The sequence below is a fragment of the Vigna angularis genome, chromosome 5 (genome assembly GCF_016808095.1).
Source record: "Vigna angularis cultivar LongXiaoDou No.4 chromosome 5, ASM1680809v1, whole genome shotgun sequence".
Taxonomy (NCBI): domain Eukaryota; kingdom Viridiplantae; phylum Streptophyta; class Magnoliopsida; order Fabales; family Fabaceae; genus Vigna; species Vigna angularis.
Window position 1 is genome coordinate 25,502,927 of NC_068974.1, and position 20,599 is coordinate 25,523,525.

The 20,599-nt window shown below is 30.2% G+C and overlaps 1 protein-coding gene and 1 long non-coding RNA gene across 2 annotated transcripts; one reads left to right on the plus strand and one right to left on the minus strand.

Moving 5' to 3' along the window:
* The first annotated feature begins 550 nt into the window (after nucleotides 1-550).
* LOC108338856 (uncharacterized) lies at nucleotides 551-5,254 on the plus strand. The gene is made up of 5 exons (XM_017575903.2): nucleotides 551-806; nucleotides 1,549-1,743; nucleotides 2,428-3,091; nucleotides 4,597-4,715; nucleotides 4,798-5,254. Exons 2-5 carry the CDS (start codon nucleotides 1,648-1,650, stop codon nucleotides 4,990-4,992), a joined length of 1,074 nt encoding a protein of 357 aa, XP_017431392.1. The 5' UTR covers nucleotides 551-806; nucleotides 1,549-1,647; the 3' UTR covers nucleotides 4,993-5,254.
* A 9,874-nt stretch (nucleotides 5,255-15,128) lies between these two features.
* LOC128196539 (uncharacterized) lies at nucleotides 15,129-15,957 on the minus strand. The gene is made up of 2 exons (XR_008248955.1): nucleotides 15,458-15,957; nucleotides 15,129-15,364 (listed from the first exon to the last, which is right to left on the minus strand). It is a non-coding gene; the product is annotated as an uncharacterized LOC128196539 (long non-coding RNA).
* Between the last annotated feature and the right edge of the window lie 4,642 nt (nucleotides 15,958-20,599).

The following is a 20,599-nucleotide window of genomic DNA, read 5'->3' on the forward strand; positions in this document are numbered from 1 at the left end:
TGAAGCAAGTAAAAAAGTTAAGCTAACTTTCTACTTCGAACATATAAATTGAGGTAAGAGGAGCAAGAAAGGGAGAGAAAGAAAAGGAGTAATAAAATGAAGAGAAAATAAAGTAAGTGAGGAAATGTAACATAAATGTGTATAGATATACTATTAGAATTAGAATCTATTAGAAAACTAAGATCATTCTTCATATAATTTTTTTAATCTCCCATGACAGTAAGACTTTTTAAAGAAATTATAATTTTCTCGTATTTTTATCGAAATTGTCGAATTTCAATGACGGTAGATAATTTTGTTACTAACTTCTTTTTATTCAAGGATGATTATTTCTATTTTCAAAATCATCTATCTGAATAACAAATATATTATACTCAGAACCGTTCCACCAGATTCCATGCATATCGCAAACAGAACTCAATGCAACGATTAAAACCTTACCTTTCTCTCTCACAATTATTATATATAAATATAAAATCAGATTATCCAAATGAACATAGGAATATAATAGGAAGATGACGTGTATGTTAGGAATGAAGAGCATGTACACGTGTGCAAAGTAGGGTTGTCAGGAGCTGAATCTTTAGTGTGTACGTTTCCTTATTCTGTTCCTCCTCGTACACTTCTTCACAAAACTAACAAATCCTCCCAAGTTTATCGAACTGTTCCCAAGCTTTTCGTATTCGAATCTTCTTCTTCATTTTTGTCCCTTTGGAAAGCAACGGAATTGGCGAATTGGGGTGTCACATGACTCATCCTGCAAGTGGTTCATGAAATTTTTTTCTTCTTTGCTCTTCGTAGAACAGGTATTCTCTTACCCTTTTCATGATCGAATATGTTACTACTGAATTCGCTCCTCATGCTCAACATGGGTTTTTGTTTTCTGAACGAAAGCTCGTTCCTTTTTTAGCAGTTGTTAGGTAGTTGTTGTTATGGCGTTAAATAAACCCTCTTACTTTTTTTTATTCTTTTGACATAATTTGCTGTGTGCGTATCTTTTTGTTTTTAATTTGGTTATTAGTTTTTTCTGAGGCAAATTTATTCTCTTGACTTGCTTTAGTGGTAGTCTATGGTAAATTGATCAATGAAAGTTAAAGCTCAATTATATGTGAGTCTGTGTGTGTGTGTGTGTGTGTTTAGATTATCTCTCTGTGGTGATTGGGAAAAGAGGCTAGTAGGGTTTGAGCTAGAAGCTGCAGATTGTTTTGGACAATGAAGTTAAACATTCAGGGTTATGTGTGGGGAATTACTTGAAGTTCTAGTATGTTTTAGAAGATAAAGTTATAGGGTGGTCCCCTTGTTGGCAGGTTGTCTAATTGGACAATATAAGTTGTATTTTAAAGTTTGGATTTATTAGATAAGGACATGTGTGAATGGTTTTTCATTATTACTTAGGCTGTTGGATGGATGCTTATTAAATATAATTGTGCTATTGGCTGGAATATATCTGCAATTCATGTTACATGTTTGTTATTATAATGAATGAATGGCACTTCCCGATCAATTTAGTCTCTCTGTTGAGAGTATGTTCTTTCTTCTTTATTGCAGATAATTGACTACAACCACCTTGAAGTTGAGACAAGAGTAATTGCAAACTTGCTATAATCAGACAATATCAGGACAATTTGCTATTCCAGAAAGGATATTATGATCACTATGGATGTAAAAGGCATAACATGGGTTGGAAATATGTACCAGAAATTTGAGAATATGTTCCTTGAAGCAGAAGACGTGATGTACCAGGTGTGTCTTCGTTGTCACTTGATTGAATACCTAAACTTTTATGTTTTGCTTTGACCATTGTCACCAGTAAAGTTGTATCTCCTTTGTTGCTATTTTGTATGACTTATTAGCAACTGTAGTGTAGTTAAAGGTGAATGGAAAGGGATCGGTGTCTCTTGCTGTTGAAGTGCATACCTTTAATAGGCATGAATGCATGCATTTCCTGTTATGATTAGTAAAATATTAAATGATCAACGTGATAAGAGAAAAACTACAGCTTAGGATTTTGTAGATTGAACATATCTTATATATTTTAGAGTGAATGATTGCCATGACTAATATATAAGAAAAATGAGTGCAAACTAGAAGCATTTTACTGATTGTGTTCTTTCCAAAGCTTACGCTATTTCTTTTTGTATGATATGCCCTCTTTTGACACATATTGCCTGCATCAGAAACCCCTAGGATTTTGCAGGTTCCTTTCTCCTTTGACTCCCTTGATCTTACATGAGTGTTAAATGCAACTATACTTATATTTGTCTTGTTATCTGTGATAATATTTCTGAAAGGGTTTCTGCGTATGTTCTCAATTTTTTAACAGTGATGGGTTAAACTGTTCTGAGACAGATAGTTCCCTACCCTGCTGTTAAAATACATTCTCACCAGATACTATATTCTTATATTTTTTTTGTTCATTGGGTATAGGATACAGTTAAGTACATAGAGGATCGAATGCAGGCTGTCAGAGAAAGAGTTAAAAAAATATATTCAGATATTATGGAGGATTTAATTCCCTCAAATGAAAAGGTAGGCATTGAATTGTCTATAGATAAGCATGCTGAAGCTGGGCTCTGTAAGAAGCCATTTCAAGTTTCTAACGAAAGACATGTAAAAACTGATACCAAGCAATCAACTGAGGATTCAAGGATTGATCATGGTGTTGATAATGTTGCCACACTTGCTACTGCATATGATGGAACTTCTAAGGCCGATGCTTTGTTCATGCCATCTTTGAGAAGTTCCATTAGTTCACCTTCAAGACAATTTGTTGGAAGAATGGATGTTAAATCAAACCTTCCAGTAAATGATAAAATGGCTGCAACCAAGATAATTGATGAAACCACTTTGGCTGAAACCACTTTGGCAGGAACAATTGCAAGCATAACATCACAATCTTGTGAGACCTCAAACCAAAACCAAATCCAGAATCATGGAGTGGCATGGATTTACTCTGAAACATACTTTTCTGATGGAATTGAAAATGATAGTACCACACAGTGCCCCAATTATCCGGTGTTAGTTAAATCAGCTGGAGAGAAAAAAATTGATACAATTTCTTCCTCTCATGTCTCATTTGAAGAGCCAGTTGGTGAGTACTTAAGTATCTCTTGGTTATAGTTTCAAAATTGTAGTAATCGTTTAGGTTGATCACTTTTTATTTCTGATATTTTTTGTTTGGTAAGTATGTAGTTTCTCTGGTAGGTTTCTCATGGATAGAACACTGCAGTCCTATGATTTACTTATAATAAGGGCTTCTATCTCAAATACAGATCATTCTGTGTAGTTACTGAATTTAGACGTTGACTGGTATCACTCTGAAGAGCTTACACTGTAGGTATTAACATGACATATTCGAATATTCTAATTGGTTTCAACCTATGGACCTATTTTGGTTGAAGTTGAATTTGAGGAACTGTATCATGGTACAGGTTGGCTTTTCTTATGTTAAACGAAAATATGTTTGATATTTCACCTCTTGGCTGTATTTGAGAGGTCGGAACAATTCCATTGAAAGAATTTCTTTTAATCTTCAAGTATAAGATCCACTCTTGATCTACAGTATATGATGAAAAAACATAGGCACAAACCATGATTTGCATAGCCTTTTCCATCTATTGCTTCATGTTACTTTGTCAAAGAGCTATATATTCATATTTTTTTTCCTTAATAGTTGAAGCCTAGTGGTTGAAAAAGGAACATTGCGTTAGGTTGTAGGAATTAGGAGTGTGTGACATGGGATTTGTTTAGTTTATTTTGAGGAATGTATCATCTTTCTTTATCTTCAAGCCAGGATCAACTTAAAAATTTTGCAGTAACCATCCTTAAATAGTTAAATTTACTTAGATCTTTTATGGATTTGATTCTTTCCCCTTTGGTGGGTTCTAGATAGATAAACTATCCAACAACTGAAAAATTTATGGTTCATGGAAGCTAATCATAAACCTTTACTAGGGCAAAAATGCTAGTCGCACTTGATCAATTAAATTACCAGGCTATTGAATTAGTTCATTTATTTTCTTTAATGACACTGGTGACTTTCCTAATTTTCTTTGACAAACTTTTTCAGTTTTACCGGTTGGTTGTATACACTTTCACTATATAGAAACTTTATGACAATCATCGTCTCCCATTCGAGAATCTTGCCCATTTCTTTACATTTCTTGCCCAAGGTTCCTTGACATTCATGTGTTATAGCCAATTCATTAGTGGCTGAAAAAATGTTTTATCTACTCCATTTCTTGTCTTGAATGGATTTTCCCTTTCACTAAACAACTCTGCTTGCTTTAGAGAACATGTGGAGAACTAGTAGCACATCCATGAACAAAACATTATTTCTAACAGCAAAATTTTCTGATTGCAATAATTAGTGAAGTCTAGTGAAGTCACTCAGATACCTGTTCTCAGTGAGTATAATTAGGCTATATTCCATATCTCAGACATGCTGAGGAATATATAAGCAGATAGATGGGTTAAGTCTTTTTGTTGTTTGTTGGTGTGAATTCTGATGTCACGGTAACTTCATACATTCTGTTATGTAAGAGATTAAAAACCAGTTTCAGTGTAACAAAGGTTGATGGTTTGGTACTGTTTTAGAACAAGGCCATTGTTTAATGCAACAAGATCATCTGAAGCTTGAGGAATCTTGTATAATGGTGGATGGAGATGAAATTCAATTACCTCCCAAAGCAAGTGGTAATTTGAATACTCACAAGGTACCACACTCAACTTCCCCCCTCCTCTTTATTTGATACATGTTCACACTCAACTCTAACTAAAATATTTTTCCATTTTAAGAAAAAATCGCGGCAACCCTTTTCTTTGTCCAAGAAATCTGCAAGAAAGCAAGAATATAAGGAGCTTGCAGCATGGCATCTGAACAGTGAAAAAGGAAAGGGAGATTGCATGGAGAATTTTGATCCAACTTTACCACAGGATCACAAGAAATCACTTCTGCGTAGTATATCTGAATCTGAGTGGGAGTTTCTCTAACTCTAACACCAGTATGATTAAATTGTGTAGATACAATTTCGGCCAATGCTGCTACTTTGGATTCACTCATTAGTCCTTATGGAGATTTAAGATGTTGAAATGATTTAAGTTCATACAATATTTTATGCTATCCAACCTTTTTCTTTTTGCTGCTCACAGAAAAGGGAAAAGGAGAAGCTGTAATTAGGCCATTCAGATGAGAACCTCAAATAAAATATGTGAAACTGCTATCTATTTTATGGATGCTGAACATTTTTATGTACATATTCTCCACTGACTGCCATAATCAATTGCTCATCCTTTCTGCATAATTTCATGATCCTGAAATATCTCTTGAAGTGATAATCAGAAGTAGTTCCCATCAACATGAGACTTTTGGTGGCTCTTGAGTGATGGCTTTGTGAATTGCGATGCAAAAAAACTCCACTGGAACTTTGAGTCTGATTCTTGTCTAAACTAATTGGTGGAGAAAACACTCAAATTTTGAACAAAAAGGGTACATTATTTCTTATTAATACAGCATTTTAAGTTCTGAATCTCAAGAGCTGATTATATTGATTTTTTTCAAAGACTAAAGAGCTTGTGTTTAAGGATTAATATGATTAATGTTCGTGGTAATGTAGAATTTTAGTATTATTAACAAGAGTAACATGTTCATTGCCAAAATTTTTATAGACGAATTTAAGGTTTCACTTGATGTTTTAGATTGGTTGAATAATTATTTCGGTTCTCTTTTATTCTGCAGTTTGATTTTCTGAATTTTAAAATAGAAGCGTATCTTACTAGACAAAATTGTTTTTTCATGTATTTGTTACTGACTTATTCAACTTGTTGATATGAGATAAACTGCAAAAAATGTCATATAATATAGATATTCATTACATTAATTAAAATCAACATTATTACCACAAAAACTTGATGAAAAAATCAATTTCATCTATCAGTGACATTTTAATATTAAAAGTGAAACTTTTTAAATTTAGGAAATCAAAATGAAATAAAAATAACTAAAATATTTAAAGTGTATTTTTGTTCTTTTAGAATAGCCTTGAATTTGGTTGGCTTACAGAAAACTGTAGTGTTGCATTTCTTCATGTACCTCCATAATGTCAACTTACACTCCCATTAATTTTTGTATTCTGAAATATAACATTTTGTATTATATATTATATATTCTAGAATATAAATAAAAAATATATGATAAATTATATAGTTTTAAATACAAAAAAATGTATTTTAAATAAAAAATTCAATAATATAAAATAAAAAATATATAATATAAATTTTATTTTTTACTTATATATTTCGAAATATAAAAAATTATGAAGGTAAAGGAAGAAATGTAAAGAAGCAGAAATTGCCATTGTAATGAGTAATGTTTTCCAAAAGTTTATTACAAAATCTTAGAATTGGAGGACTTTCATAGAGGTGCCTTGGCTCCAATTATTTTTTTTATATTTATATAAACTAATATATAATTTAAAGAATTTTTTAGTTTTAATATATTTGGTACTCTTAACAAATTTTATACATCAATATAAAGATTTTAACTCTCTTAAAATATTAGTTAAAGTTCGTCACTAATGGGAAGTATTATGTGAACATTAAAATGGTTTATTATTAGTCATTATCCTAATTTATCTTCTTAGAGTAATTTCTACTTTCATCCTCATAATATACAAAAAAAATTAACCAATAAAAATCTGTTTAAAAACATATTTAAGCCACTACAATATATAAAAAAATATAAGATTAGTTAAAAAGATTTAAAAAAATTGGTGCAAGAAATTATAGATTCAACTTCTCTAATTAACAAAACTATCAACTAATATTTCCTAATAAAAAAACAAATCATCATAACCAAATTGTTTGAAAAGCACAACTCAGAATCTAAAAGTGTGCAAAAGAGGTTAAGTTATTTCCTCTATAAGTAACCCTTAGATGAGCTACCTAAAAGCAATTCATTCATTGAGAGAGACAAGAGCATCATAAACAAGTCATGCTAATAATTTATGCCAGCTATGAACAATTCATTCAATCTAGGTTACATTAATTAGTTGATTAATAGAAACAAATAATACAAGTATAATAAATACTATACTATAGTAGCTACTTTCTTTTTCCATTCCAAATAGCAATTCCTAGTAAAAATTAATTAAGGCATTAACTAACTGTTGTCTCCTTATTCATGAACTTCCAGCTCAACCTAAGAACTTCATATCTATGGTGTAGTGTTATTCACCGACACTTTGATAATATAAGCGTTGGGAAAAATAAAAAAATAGTAATAGAATGAGTACCACAACTTCATAAATAATTGACTAAACTTTTGGGACCCTTTTGTTTATTACCTATATTGCCATACAAAATATATCTTACATTAATGTTTCTGTCTACTGAAAATAAAACACCTGCTTTGAGATCAAGTAAGGGATCTTCATATTTTTTGTTGGCTTAAGTTAAAAATCAAGTATTACAATTGCAAGTGTATCAAAATCCAAAATATAGCTATTGTTTATCTTTCGGACCATCTTAGTTGCTGTTTTCTTTATAGGATTAAATATATTTTTGAAAATTTTATTTTATCTTTAAATTAATATTTATTTATTTTATCCTATATTTTATAAAAGTAATGTAAAATGTCATTTTTAACAAATGAATCATACATGTTTGTTATATGATAAATTAAGTGTTACAGTAGATATTAATATAATTTTTACATTTATGACTTTTTATAAAATATAGGTATTAAATAAATATATATTTAGTTTATGGATGAAATATAATCTTTTAAAATAGTTTGGAAAGAAAAACACATTTGTCATTGTTTATATCATATTCTGTTGGAGTAATGTTGAAGAAATAAAAAATTAGGTTTGCAAAATACATTAAAGGTGTGTTTGGATTTCATTTAGAATAGTAAAAATAATTTTTGGTTTCTATATATAGGGTTAAATTTAGTTTTTGAATTTTGACATATGAAATTAGAATTCATTTATATCCAAATTTTTTATATATTTTAATTTCAAACTTAAAAAATAAATAAATATAATTATTTTAACTTAATTATATTATAAAAATTTGACCAATCAAACACATTTTAAATTATCATTTGAATTGTTTATGTTGTTTAATATGTTTTTACTTTAATATCAATTAGAAAACGCATATGACAAAAAATTTAATACAATTAAATAAAAAAATTATATACATTTATTTTTAAAATTTCAAAACCAAATATATCAATATTTCAGAAAAAAATAAATTTAAATTTTGGGCTCAAATACTAAAATAATGTTTAATGTCAGAACTCATTAAAAATCCCAAGTTAGTGGAAGCCAAGTGTAGGAGAAAGGGTTCAGATTTTCAGAAAGTGGAAGACAGGTGTGCAGCACTGAGGGGCCGATCAGTTTTAGTGACGACAGTATTTAAGGCAAAATTTCAAACTTCGTGCCACTTTTCTGCATGCACCCTTCGTCTTCAACCTTTTGAATCTTCTCCTTTTCTCTACCATCTCCACCTTCTCTCTAAGGATTCTCATCCTTTTCTTCTTCCGATCACCACTCAGACACCGTTTGAACTCTCCCGACGTCAAGGGCTTTCGTTTAAACCGATCAAGTTGTGGTTTCAAGCCGGTGAGTTACTTCCTCCTTAGAACGTTCGTTTTCTTTCACATGCAAACCCAGATTTCTGGTTGCATGAGTGAACATCTTATTCTGAGTATTTCTGGTCTTCTTTTTGGTTTAGTTTCTTAAAGCGTGATTGTAAAACGCTAAGGTCTCTGGTAGGGTGAGCTATATCTTGTTTCGTTGAGAGTTCGACTACGTTAGAGGTAACGAAAGCTTATAATTTAATTAAGATTCTCGTTTGATGATTGTTTACTTGCTGGAATGATGTTATGTTTGATTATTTGGTTGATGTTGAAATATTGCATGTTTGTTTGGAAGTGTTGATGATTGATGAAAGCCATGAAATTGGTAGGAATATAGTCTGAGAGTCATTCTGTAATAATCTACAAAATTATGTAAACTGTAACCGAGAGTCATTAGTGACCGTTCGGTTTTCCTTTGTTGTGTTCGGTCTTAACTGGATTCTCCTTCTAAAGGGACTTTCATTTAATGACCGTTCGGTCTCCTATTGGTAGGTCAGCACACTAAATGATTAGTTATGTTTAGTTTTCTATTTTCTACTTAGTTATCAGCTTAGTCAGAATATTCAAATGAGTTAAGTAATCAACATTATAGTCGTTTTCAGTATGTGAATAAATGTGGTCGGCCTTGTATATTTATATTTGCTAGACCGTTTGGTCTCTACAGTACTAGGTCATAGACCTGGTGCTCGATCTCTGTAGTACTCGGTCATAGACCAAGTACTCGGTCTTATAATATTCTTTAATATAATTGCATTAGGTATTAAGAGTGTTCGGTTAAACTCCAAAACGTTTGGTCCAAGTTAATAGTGTTCGGAAAAAGCTTTTAGGGTTCGGTTTAAGTTCTCAGGTTCCATCAAAAGTTATTATAATTTTCGGTTAATTCTAAAATCATATGTATTCTTTAGTATTTGTTACCTTCTTAGGTTTTCTGTCCAGTGAATATTGTTCTGTAGTAACTGTCGAGTTACAAGTAAACGTCCAAATATTATCAAGAGTGTTCGGCTGATTATGAGCCTTATCTCGCATGGACCATTCGGTCCTGTTTTGTGTACAAGTGGAAGACCACTCGGTTTTACACTAAGTGTGTTGTTAGATTAGTTTTAAAGATGGTCTTTCGTTTGATCTTGTTTCAGAGATTAATTATGTCTTTCTTAAATTCAGTTTGAATGTGTTAATGTTAAAGTATGATGATAATGGAAATGTGATATGAATGAAATGGTATGGATGTAAAAGAGAATTCCAAGGAGGAATATCTCATGAATGGTATTGGAATGGTAAAGTATGAATGTGGACAAAGCTTAACTGGCGTTTATCCTGATATTCCGTGATTACTCGTTCTCAAGTAGAGAAGGGTAATTCATGTGTGAGAATGGCAAGAGGTCCTAGACCATAAGGTGAATTTGGGCGGAACGGACTAACCTCAGGTGGCAGCTGTTGAGGATATCCCAATTATTACATCACCCGGGTGCAAAAACGTCGTAGCTACACAGAATTCATACAGTCCGGACAGTCAGAGTAAAGTGGTCGATCATTGCATGCTTTGACGTATGATTTTGGTTGGAAGTGTATGATTTGATGATTGCATGATTAATTATTTGATTGTATATCAAATTTATTTGAAATACATGTTTTATATAATTAATTAAATTACATAAGCTTATCCTGTATTTTTCCTGTCTGGTCTGTTTTGTCCGTTCGGTCGTATTGTCCTATTGCAATGATCATCCTGTGGATGTGAGCAGAAGGAGAAGAGTTGCTGGAAGAAGCTCTGGTAGAAGTAGAAGTGAAGGCCGAACCTTAGAACCGTTCGGTTAGTATTGCTGCTTTTATTGTGTAGAACCGTTTGGTATATGTGATTTTGGAAACCGTTTGGTCTAGGCGGTAGAATTGTAAAGTTTAAATTCTGTAATATTTTGGTTAGGCTGTTTGACCAGAACTATACTTCTTAACCTCAGAACTGAACTGTAATATTGTTAATATGTGGATATTCTAGATATGGTTTTTTGCTGTATTTTTGGGATGTTACATTTAACCCTTATATATAAATATACTTAACATTCTTTTTCCTATCCAACTTAAATTTAATCTTAAACAACAACTAGTTTTAAAGTTACACTACATGAATTAGATTAATTACTGAAAAAATAATATTGACGACCTTTGGTCTGTCGGTAATGTTGATTTACTAACGAACATGTGAGTTGGTGATTACCAATGCCCATCGATAATGGTGTAGTGAATTTATAAAAAAGAATGTGTCTGTCGCTATAAACATGGACTTAATGAAATTAGAATTTGGACTCTTCCATTCTCCCAAATTCTCTCTTCGTGAAAGCTTTCCCCCAACTTCATTGTTCTTCCCCCTAATCTTTCTCTCTCATTCAGAACTCAACCCTAACCACTGACCTCACTCTTTCCTCAACGTTCATTGCTTTTTTGTCCCCTTCATTACGCTTTTGTCTTCAACCGCTCTACGGTAGGTGTCTGTCATGGAAGAAGAGCGCTAGTAAAAAGGGTGGTGGTTGACGTCATAAATTACATTATTACAAGCGGACTATTCAACGGGGTTTCTTGACGAGGTTGGTGTTGTGGAATTAGGAGGGTGCTTGACGAGGTTGACGTTAAGAATTATATTATTGTGAGAGAGTAATTATCGAAAGATTAGCCTTTCGATAATTACCAAAGGTCAAAATCCGTCGGTAATGATTATCGACAATAATTTTATCGACGGATATTTGATCGATAAGTTGTCGAAAATAGCGTATTCCAATAGATTATATTCCTCGATAATGTTTGTTTTTTTAGTTTAACTTGAATCAGTTTTTTCCTTTTCAAAATCAACTCAAATTATTTTTATATCTAAAATATAAATAATATAAACTGATGTTTTTGATTTAATGTTGACTCTTTTTTAAGATATAATTAAGAATAAAATTATATCAAACTTTTGACTTCAAATCTAAAATGAAATATTGTTTCGAACTAAACTTAATTTACTGAAAATATAACCCTATGTTTGGTTTATTACAGTTACACTATAAATCGTACGTATTGCATTAGGTGTACAAGAATATGTTGAAATTGCTTAAACAAGCGTTTACTAAAACTAGAGAACATTATTAAATTGATCAAAAATCAAATATAACTTTCTAAATTTGTCTAATTTTATTACCATTCTGTTTCTTAAATGTAAAAGCCGACTTACACTTTATGAAGATCCTTTACAAAATTCAATTTAAATATTGACGTGATAAAACTCTAAATTAAGAATAAAATAACATATTTATCCTACAAATATCAAATTAATTTGACTTCAATAAATAATATTTCATACACACAACAAAAAATTTAAAATTGCGATAAAATAATATTGAGATAATTAGTATGAAAAATTCAAGCTTAAGTTTTAATCTTATATTAAATAGAAATAATTTTTTTAACAAGTTACAAATAAAAACTATTACAATTTCATCATTTTATAAAATTTCTATTAAACATAATGTCAAATCTCTTATATAAATGAAGTAATTTATAAAGAAGAAAACTCAGGACTTCATTAAATTTTGAATAAAAAAATAATGTTAATTTTTTTATATGAGTTTCTTCATAATTTACATCTATCAAAGTTTTTCATTTATTTTCTTGAAAAATCTTAACATGTAGTTATAAATAGTATAATTTATAATATGCTGTAATATAATAGTACTAATTTGAGTAAAATATGAATATTACATGAGCAGGTAATCTAGCATTAAAATTTGGTGAGGTTAAGGGCATAAAGCACATGGCTTTTCTTAATAAGAAAGTTAGGTTCATTCATCAATGCATCCAAGGACAATCAGAAACTAAATCATACTCAGCATAACCAACTACTTCTTATTGTAAATTCACTCCTTGGTATTAATTAAGGGTTCCATCAAAATGGGCCAGCCTTTTCCCCCGTACAAGGCCCATATGGCCCACCTTCAAACTCCATTTGTCCTCAACACACAATACAAAAATTAAATTAAATAAAAAATAACAACACAATTACTTCACATTCTCTTGTCCACCTAAACCCACTAAAAATGGTTGCCAACCTACCCTGCATTTCAAGTACTTAGTGGTTTAGACTATTATTACCAAACTAACTACTTTTTATTGTTTAAATTAAAAGTAACATAAATATCAGAATAAATCACACTTCTACCTTTTGAAAATCTACAGATTTTTTGTAATTTTTTTTTAAATATTAAACTGACACTTTTTATATATTACCCAACCTTTTAATTCTTTTAAAAAACATTACATCATATTGTAAAAGGTGGTGGTTTAGAAAAAAAATGTACGCATTAAAAAAACGCAAAATTGTTATTATAATTTACTAAAAAATATCACTATAACTCACTCTAAATATGATACATCTATCGTAATAATGGGATGCATTATTTTAACATTTCATCATTGTTGATAGTATATATTATTTATTATCTATTAAATTCTCTATTAATGTAAGGTATAAGTGTACCATATGATGTTACAGAAGTAATGTTTATATTAACAATATTCTGTTTTTGTTAAATAAAATTTATGCTAAAACAAAAATCGTATTTATCATTAGAGATTGTTATAATTAATATGTAAGAAAATTATAGTGGAAGTTGACAGCAGATAAAGGTGTCGAAGAGAGTCTCCTAAACCCTAATGGTGTGACCTAATGCCAGCAAAGCTGACAACGATACTCAGAAATTATGCTGAAACAAGGTTTTAAGTTATTGGTATAAAGTTTGAATGATGAGAAATGGATTTTAGAATTAAATATGTTTGTTGATATTGTATAAACCACAATTTTAATGTTTCCATCATAATGTGTTGTTATCTCTTTTGGGGTTACTCTTTAAATGGACACTTTACCACTTTATTATCAAACTAAAAGAAGAAACCTATATAGGAAAAGGCTTCCTATATCTTATCTTATTATAGACTGCATCTATATGTTAACAATTCAAATCAACTTTATATTATAGAATTTTTACGTCATTTTTTTATTCATCTATGTGTTTTTAACAGAAATTAGAAAACATAAAAGTAAGCATTTTATATGACCATCAAACGAAGCAACTACATCTGTTAAAAAGAATACTTAAAAATAAAAATTTGTATGTTTTATACTTCGATATAAAACAAATCAAAACTACTGAAAGTAATGTTAAGTCATTTGATCTTTTCTTTTTAACAATATCACTAAAAGCTACTCGGAAATAAACTTTTAATAGATTAAGTATATAGTTGGATCTATTTGTCAACATTTCTTTTCCATAAACAACCACGATTATATATAATTGTTATTAAAAACAGTGAGGGCAACAATTCATAATAACTATTATTTTAACTATGGTTACAATTGTTGTACCGTTGTTTTGGGTTCCAATTGTTCTGTTTGGGATATATGTGTCATGTTTATAGTCGGTCTTTAACGGTTGATTTTTGGATTGTTGGTTCATATCACTTGGGTGTTTATACTGCATTTTATAATCGAATGGGTGTTGGGTTGAGTCTTCTAATCCAATTAGATGGTATTTACATAAGGTCTTCTGATGCTAAAGTTAGTAGATGATTGGTTGGTATAGTATTAATGTAGGGATTTCCATGTATCTAAAAATCATACCTTATAGTTTTATTTATAGTGGTTGTTTATGAACTTTTATCTTTTTGTCGACCTAATCACGGTCCAACCATACCTTAATCAATATTAACATGTTGATTCATCATTATCATTGTTAATTTGATCATTCTGCAACTGAATGGTTATATCGTTCGGTCATGGTGGCCGATCATGAGTAATATGTCCAAGAAATTGGTCTAGGGTGGTCAATCAAAAGAGCTCAACCTATAAGAGCTCAGTCAAGAGTAGTCAGTCAAGAGAAGCTCAGCCTAGAAAAACTTGACCTAGGATGTCATCGGTCTTGGATTTTAGACTATTCGGTTGATGATTGAGCATCCAAAATTGATCAGACAAGCATACAATACAATTATCAAAAATAAAATTTTTAAGATTTATGCATTTTATATACTTTTATCTAATCTGTAGATTTTTTTAATAAGCAAATTCTATATATACTTCTTAAATAAGTAATTATTTAAAAGTTACTTATTTAAAAAAAATCCACGCATCTTTATTTATTGTTCGTTGTTTATACTTTGGCTCATGGTGTGTTCCTTACACTAGTACAGATAAAAGAAATGGCACCGGTTATTTTCACTGATAGGCACCGGTTCATGAACCGAGGCATATTCAGGCGAGGTAAAAGGTGAAAGACTTTATGCCTCGGTTAACAGAACCGAGATTGTTCTTCTCCCTCTACTGCCTCGGTTGGAGGCTGAACCGAGGCAGTAGGGTATTTTTTTTTTCGTTATAATTTTCCTAGTATTTTGGCAGTGGCAAGCGTTATTATGCTCAAACGTTATGCTCAAACAAATTCCACACAAACTTGTCCAGAGAACATGCACACAAATAATCTAGTTAATTTTCATTAACAAATTACACAGAAACTTGCCCAGAGAATTTACAGTTGCAAATTACACAAATAAGATCAAGGAATTTACAGTTGCAAATTACACAAATAAGATTAAGGAGACAGACAAATAAAAAACTTTGAGAGAACTGGATTAAGCAAAACCATGGAGTTCTTCATTTTTCTCCACAACCCTCACCCCTTTTGCAGATCTGAGCACATTAGCCTACTTAGAAAATGATGGCAAATGGCAAATTAACACAGGAATTTAATTTTGGTGCCTCGGGCAAATTAACATAAGCAAAATTAACACATTTACCTTTTGCAGATTCGCAAAACCCTAACCCCAATCTGACCCTAATATCAGATTCGCACCACCACCACCACCACTATCACCGCCGCCACCATTGACGCACCACCACTGCATGCTCTTCCCTCCAGAGGCGACGCACTCGCAGGAGAGAGCGAGACCGAGAGAGCGACGGAGCGAGACCGAGAGAGCGACGGAGCGAGACCGAGAGAGCGACGGAGCGACAGCGAGGGGAGGCGAGAGCGAAGGAGGCGAGACCGAGGGGAGGGAGGCGAGACCGAGGGAGGCGAGACCGAGGGGAGGCGAGACCGAGGGGAGGCGAGACCGAGACCGAGGGAGGCGTGACCGAGGGGAGGGAGGCGAGACCGAGGTAGGCGAGACCGAGGGGAGGCGAGACCGAGGGAGGCGAGACCGAGGGGAGGGAGGCCAGAGCGAGGGAGGCGAGACTGAGGGGAGGGAGGCGAGCGAGGTGAGCGCGAGGGGTGAAGGGGGTAGGTCTTCGTGTTTGGGGAAAATGTCTGGGGAGAAATAAGAGGCTTATATGCCTCGGTCCTTTTGGGCCTGAGGTAGTAGAGGCTTATACGCCTCAGTTCTTCTTACCAACCGGTGCAGTATACTCAACCTCGGGTTTCTCTTAACCGCGTCAGAAACTGTGTCAGAAACCACTAATTAGGCACCGGTTGTTTTCACAACCGAAGTGGTATTCCTCTTTGGCACCGGTTTAGTCTGAACCGAGGCCTATAAGGTCTCGTTAATTACAAAATTGCCACCTTGTCTGAATAGATAGCGGTTTGATGTGAACCGATGTTTATTGTGCGAGTTTAAAAGCACATTTTGTACTAGTGTTACATGTTTCAATCACCAAATTAGGTATACAAAAAATGTTCAAAAAATAAAACGAGATATTATTAATAAAAGTTTCACTCTTTTAGGTGTACGGGGATTACAAGAGTCTATATGAATGTGGTAGAGAAAAAATTATAGAAAATTTTCACAAGCATCAAACGTATCCTTTAGGGCATATATAATGCCCACCAAAAAGTGCTTATCTGAGTCAGTTTCTTGTGTCGATGAGAAGGACTTTGGTGATTCTTATTCCTTGCATGCATGAAGACAAGTAATAAGAAGATAACTCATTACTCATATGATATTTTTCTGCATTAAAATTCCTACATCACGTTACATTAATATCTCTTTAATTAGTGTAACGTGTATGAAGGGTCATCATCGTACAAGAGCTCATAAAGAGTTATTAATTTGTTTTTATTCTTTCAGTTTCATCTTTTATGGTGGGAGAGAAAAATAATAATATTAATAATTCTAATAACTAAGAAAACAGACAAAAGTGGATCATACATTCCCTCATAACCTTATGAATAAATATTTTATCTAAACAAAACATTTATTTCTTAATATTGTTGGCTCAATGATTTATAATAACACTTTTTTATTTGTAATGAGCATTATATAGCCCTTCTGTTAATAATTGATAAGTAAAAATGTAGATTCTAACTAAAATAATAAACATATATTTATATATATCTCTCATCCACTGAGATCTCACATTAGCAACATGAAATAGTAGTATTATGAAATTAAAGACGTAAATAAAATACTAATAGAGTATTAAAGTTACTAGATTGAATTAATTCATCCACTCACGAAAAAAATCATTAAAATATTACAACATTTATGAGTTATGTATTGTTTGTTTAATCTATTCATTTATTTGCATCTTCATTATGTTTTCTCACTTATTTATTACATCTTCAATATATTCTGCTGACTTGAACAATAAGAAAAACTAATAAGACAAAACAACTCCATTTGGAATAGAAAAATAAGAAGAGATCATCACAATAATTTCAAACAAGGAAAACTAATAGACAAAAAGAAAAATTGAAAATTCTATTTGTCTCTAAATTATTTTCTACAATTATATTTTACTTTTACATTAAATTTGTACATATTTCATCCTTATACTATATATAAATAGTATAAAACATCTTTATCAGCAAACAACATATTATATCCTAATTTATATTAAAATTATTGTTTATCACATGAAAAACGCTCTATATATTTGTTGTAAAAAAAAATTATAAGAACTTTCATAAAGAAAAAAAAAAAATATATATATATATATATATATATATATATATATAATTTAAAGATAAAATAATATTTTTAAATAATTTAAGAACCAAAAATATATTTAATAAAAAAAACTTAATGAAACGTAACCTATCCATTATAAAAACATTTTTCATATCTCACTAGTACAGAAAATACATTCAAAATTGCTTTATATTTGGCGAAAATTGAAGCCTTTAAAAATGTGTAAGAACAATTGAAATTGAAAATTAATTAACTATATCATAGGTTAATTTCATGTATATTCAAATAAAATATAATGATGGTGTCAGTAAAGTTATACAAGTCAAATACTTGTCACTTTCTTTCTACCTTGCAATGTGCTCCACATATGTTTTGGAATTGTATAAATATCCTTCTGTCTTTTATACGTACTTTAACTTTTATTTGTGTTTTATTGTTAAGTGGGACTGAGGAAAAGGAAGGGATCACATGGTATATTTATATTGACATTAGTATTTGACTTCATCCAAAAATATAAAATAGTGATATATTTGAGTTTCCAATTGTAAGTTCCACGCTAACAAGATAAATTTATAATATATAAATGACCAATTTATAATTTATAATTTATAATATATAAATAAAATGCAAACCTTCTTTTATAAATTAGTTTTATAAGATTGATTTAGTCTTAAAAAATTGTTTTCTAATAAATAATGCAAAATCACTCATATTTTTTGCATGAAAATTAAATTAAAGTTTCATTTTTAACACATTATATTTGAGTCAGTTAATTAAAAATTAAAAGTTTGGTATTTAAATTATATTTGAGTAGGGGTTTATGAAATGATAGTATTTTTACTATGTGGTACAAATTCCACAAAATTTTGGAAATAAAAATGATGCTGCAATTATACTATAAAAAAGAACGTATTGACATTAATTATTTATTTAAAATTTATGCAACTCATATTAGAATTTTATATCTATGCATGTCTCTGCAAAATAAAATTATATAAGAATTGATGTGCCTATCACAATCATGCCATGTGATGATGAGCGATATATAGATAGCTTTTACAAAATATATATTTATGAAAAGATGTATGATGATAGCTATTAATGGTAGGATAGCTGTTATCAAATAATTATTATATCCTCTTATTAATAATATTTATTGTACAATAATTAATTTACTTTACTTTTGTAATTAAAGTATGTTTAATATTATTAATAATCAATAACTTCTTAAATATGACTAAATGGTTTTTATCCATCTCTCTATATAGAAGTTGTTCAAATAAAATAAAATAAATATTATTTTCAAAGATGAGAACTTGATAAAATAATTGTTCTTAAAGTTCTCTACTTATACCTTTTCATATCTTTATTTTAAATATCAATACCTAATTTAATATTTTTTAAGAGAATTAAACTTAATTAAAAAAAATAACTTTTAAACTTATTTTTTTATATAAAATATCTCCAATTTTATCAATATTCGTTGTCTACCAAGAACACAATTCTTAAAAAACATAGAATTTAATTTTCTTTGGATAAAAATATTAAATAATTTTAATTGAGATTTAAAATGACTTTTTAAATTCTAAAAAATTTAGGTATATATGTTTCAATAAATTTATGCATAAACACAAGAAAAAAAATGAATTAACTTCTCCATAAACTAATTTATCAGTAATATTTTGTAATCTTTTCCAAATTTTGATGTTTTTGAAGATGTTGCTTAAATTAACTTTTTTTTTTATAATTTGTTTCTACTTTAAAAATATCTAGAGAGAACTGTATCCAAATAATATAATCCTCTAAACTACAAACTTATCCCAAATGTAGTTTTGATTGAATTATTAGATCCATATTGGTGACTTGTTTCACCACTTTGGAAGATGAGATCATAAGAAGTTGTATATTAATAATAAGATTTTTTTATTCACATTTTGACTTGAAGGAATTATTTATGCTAGGTTTGATGGCTACTACACTAACAGTTGTTGAGTCCAGGTTGGCTTTTAAAAGCTTTAATCTTAGGGTATTACAACACAACAACACCCACTTCCCATTAATCATCAGAAGATTCAACCACGTGATATTTCTTTTATTGTTATTATTATAATAAAGTTTACACACATGCTCTTTGCAATAAAAATAATTAAAAATTATAATTACATGCAATTTAAAACTAAAGACTAAAAATGTAAAAAAAAAAAGAGTTGGTAATTAAAACAACGAATTTTATCTAAATAAAATATGGTGTATAAATTCATTAGGATTTTCTATTTTTATTTTATTTAACTGATTTTGGTATTTAAAACGAACAATACCTCCAATAATGTTATTTTAGGTAGAATAAAGGATATATAAAATTTGTTGTGATTGTGAGAGAAATCTTAAAGTAATATGGTATTATTTCTTTGTTATATAAAAGAATTGTCTTAAAACTTAAATATTTATGGCTAGAAAACATAATATTTAATAAAATCACAACCATTAAGGATGAATTGGTTTTTCAATAAAATCGCTTTTTTTATAACGTTTTTTTTTTTAAATTACTTCATAACCGTTAAAACAAGTAATAGTAAGTAAGTAAAAGAGTGTGAGGAAGAGAAACCTGAATATAAATTTTATACTGATTCAGATAAAAAAAAAAGCATACTCTCGTTGTTAACTTTCTAAAAGAGGGATTAACTTATAATTAAAAATAAACCAACAACTTACAAATAGAAGTACAAAACTAAACTCAACATATTATGCTATCACACTTAGACTCATTAAGATTAACACTTCCTTCTACTTAACTCTAAGTTTCTCAAGCTTTCTTAAAACAAAGCGAGTTTAGACCAACACTTAGTTCTAAAAAATGTTAAGTTTTTGTTACTTTAAAAGAGCTTAGAAATTACTTATTTATAGGCTTAGTTCGAAGAGGTTAAGAAGATAATCAATTACCTCAAGTAATAATCGATTATTCCATAAACTTATAAAAGTGTTTTTCTCTAAGATAATTGATTATCCTAAGTGATAATCGATTATCATTGAGCC

Excerpts from the sequence above, each read along its gene's own strand:
- LOC108338856 (XM_017575903.2), top strand. The coding sequence starts at position 1,648 with ATGATCACTATGGATGTAAAAGGCATAACATGGGTTGGAAATATGTAC. Across the intron at positions 1,744-2,427 it reads CAGAAGACGTGATGTACCAG|GATACAGTTAAGTACATAGA; the intron begins GTGTGTCTTCGT and ends CATTGGGTATAG. Across the intron at positions 4,716-4,797 it reads GTAATTTGAATACTCACAAG|AAAAAATCGCGGCAACCCTT; the intron begins GTACCACACTCA and ends TTCCATTTTAAG.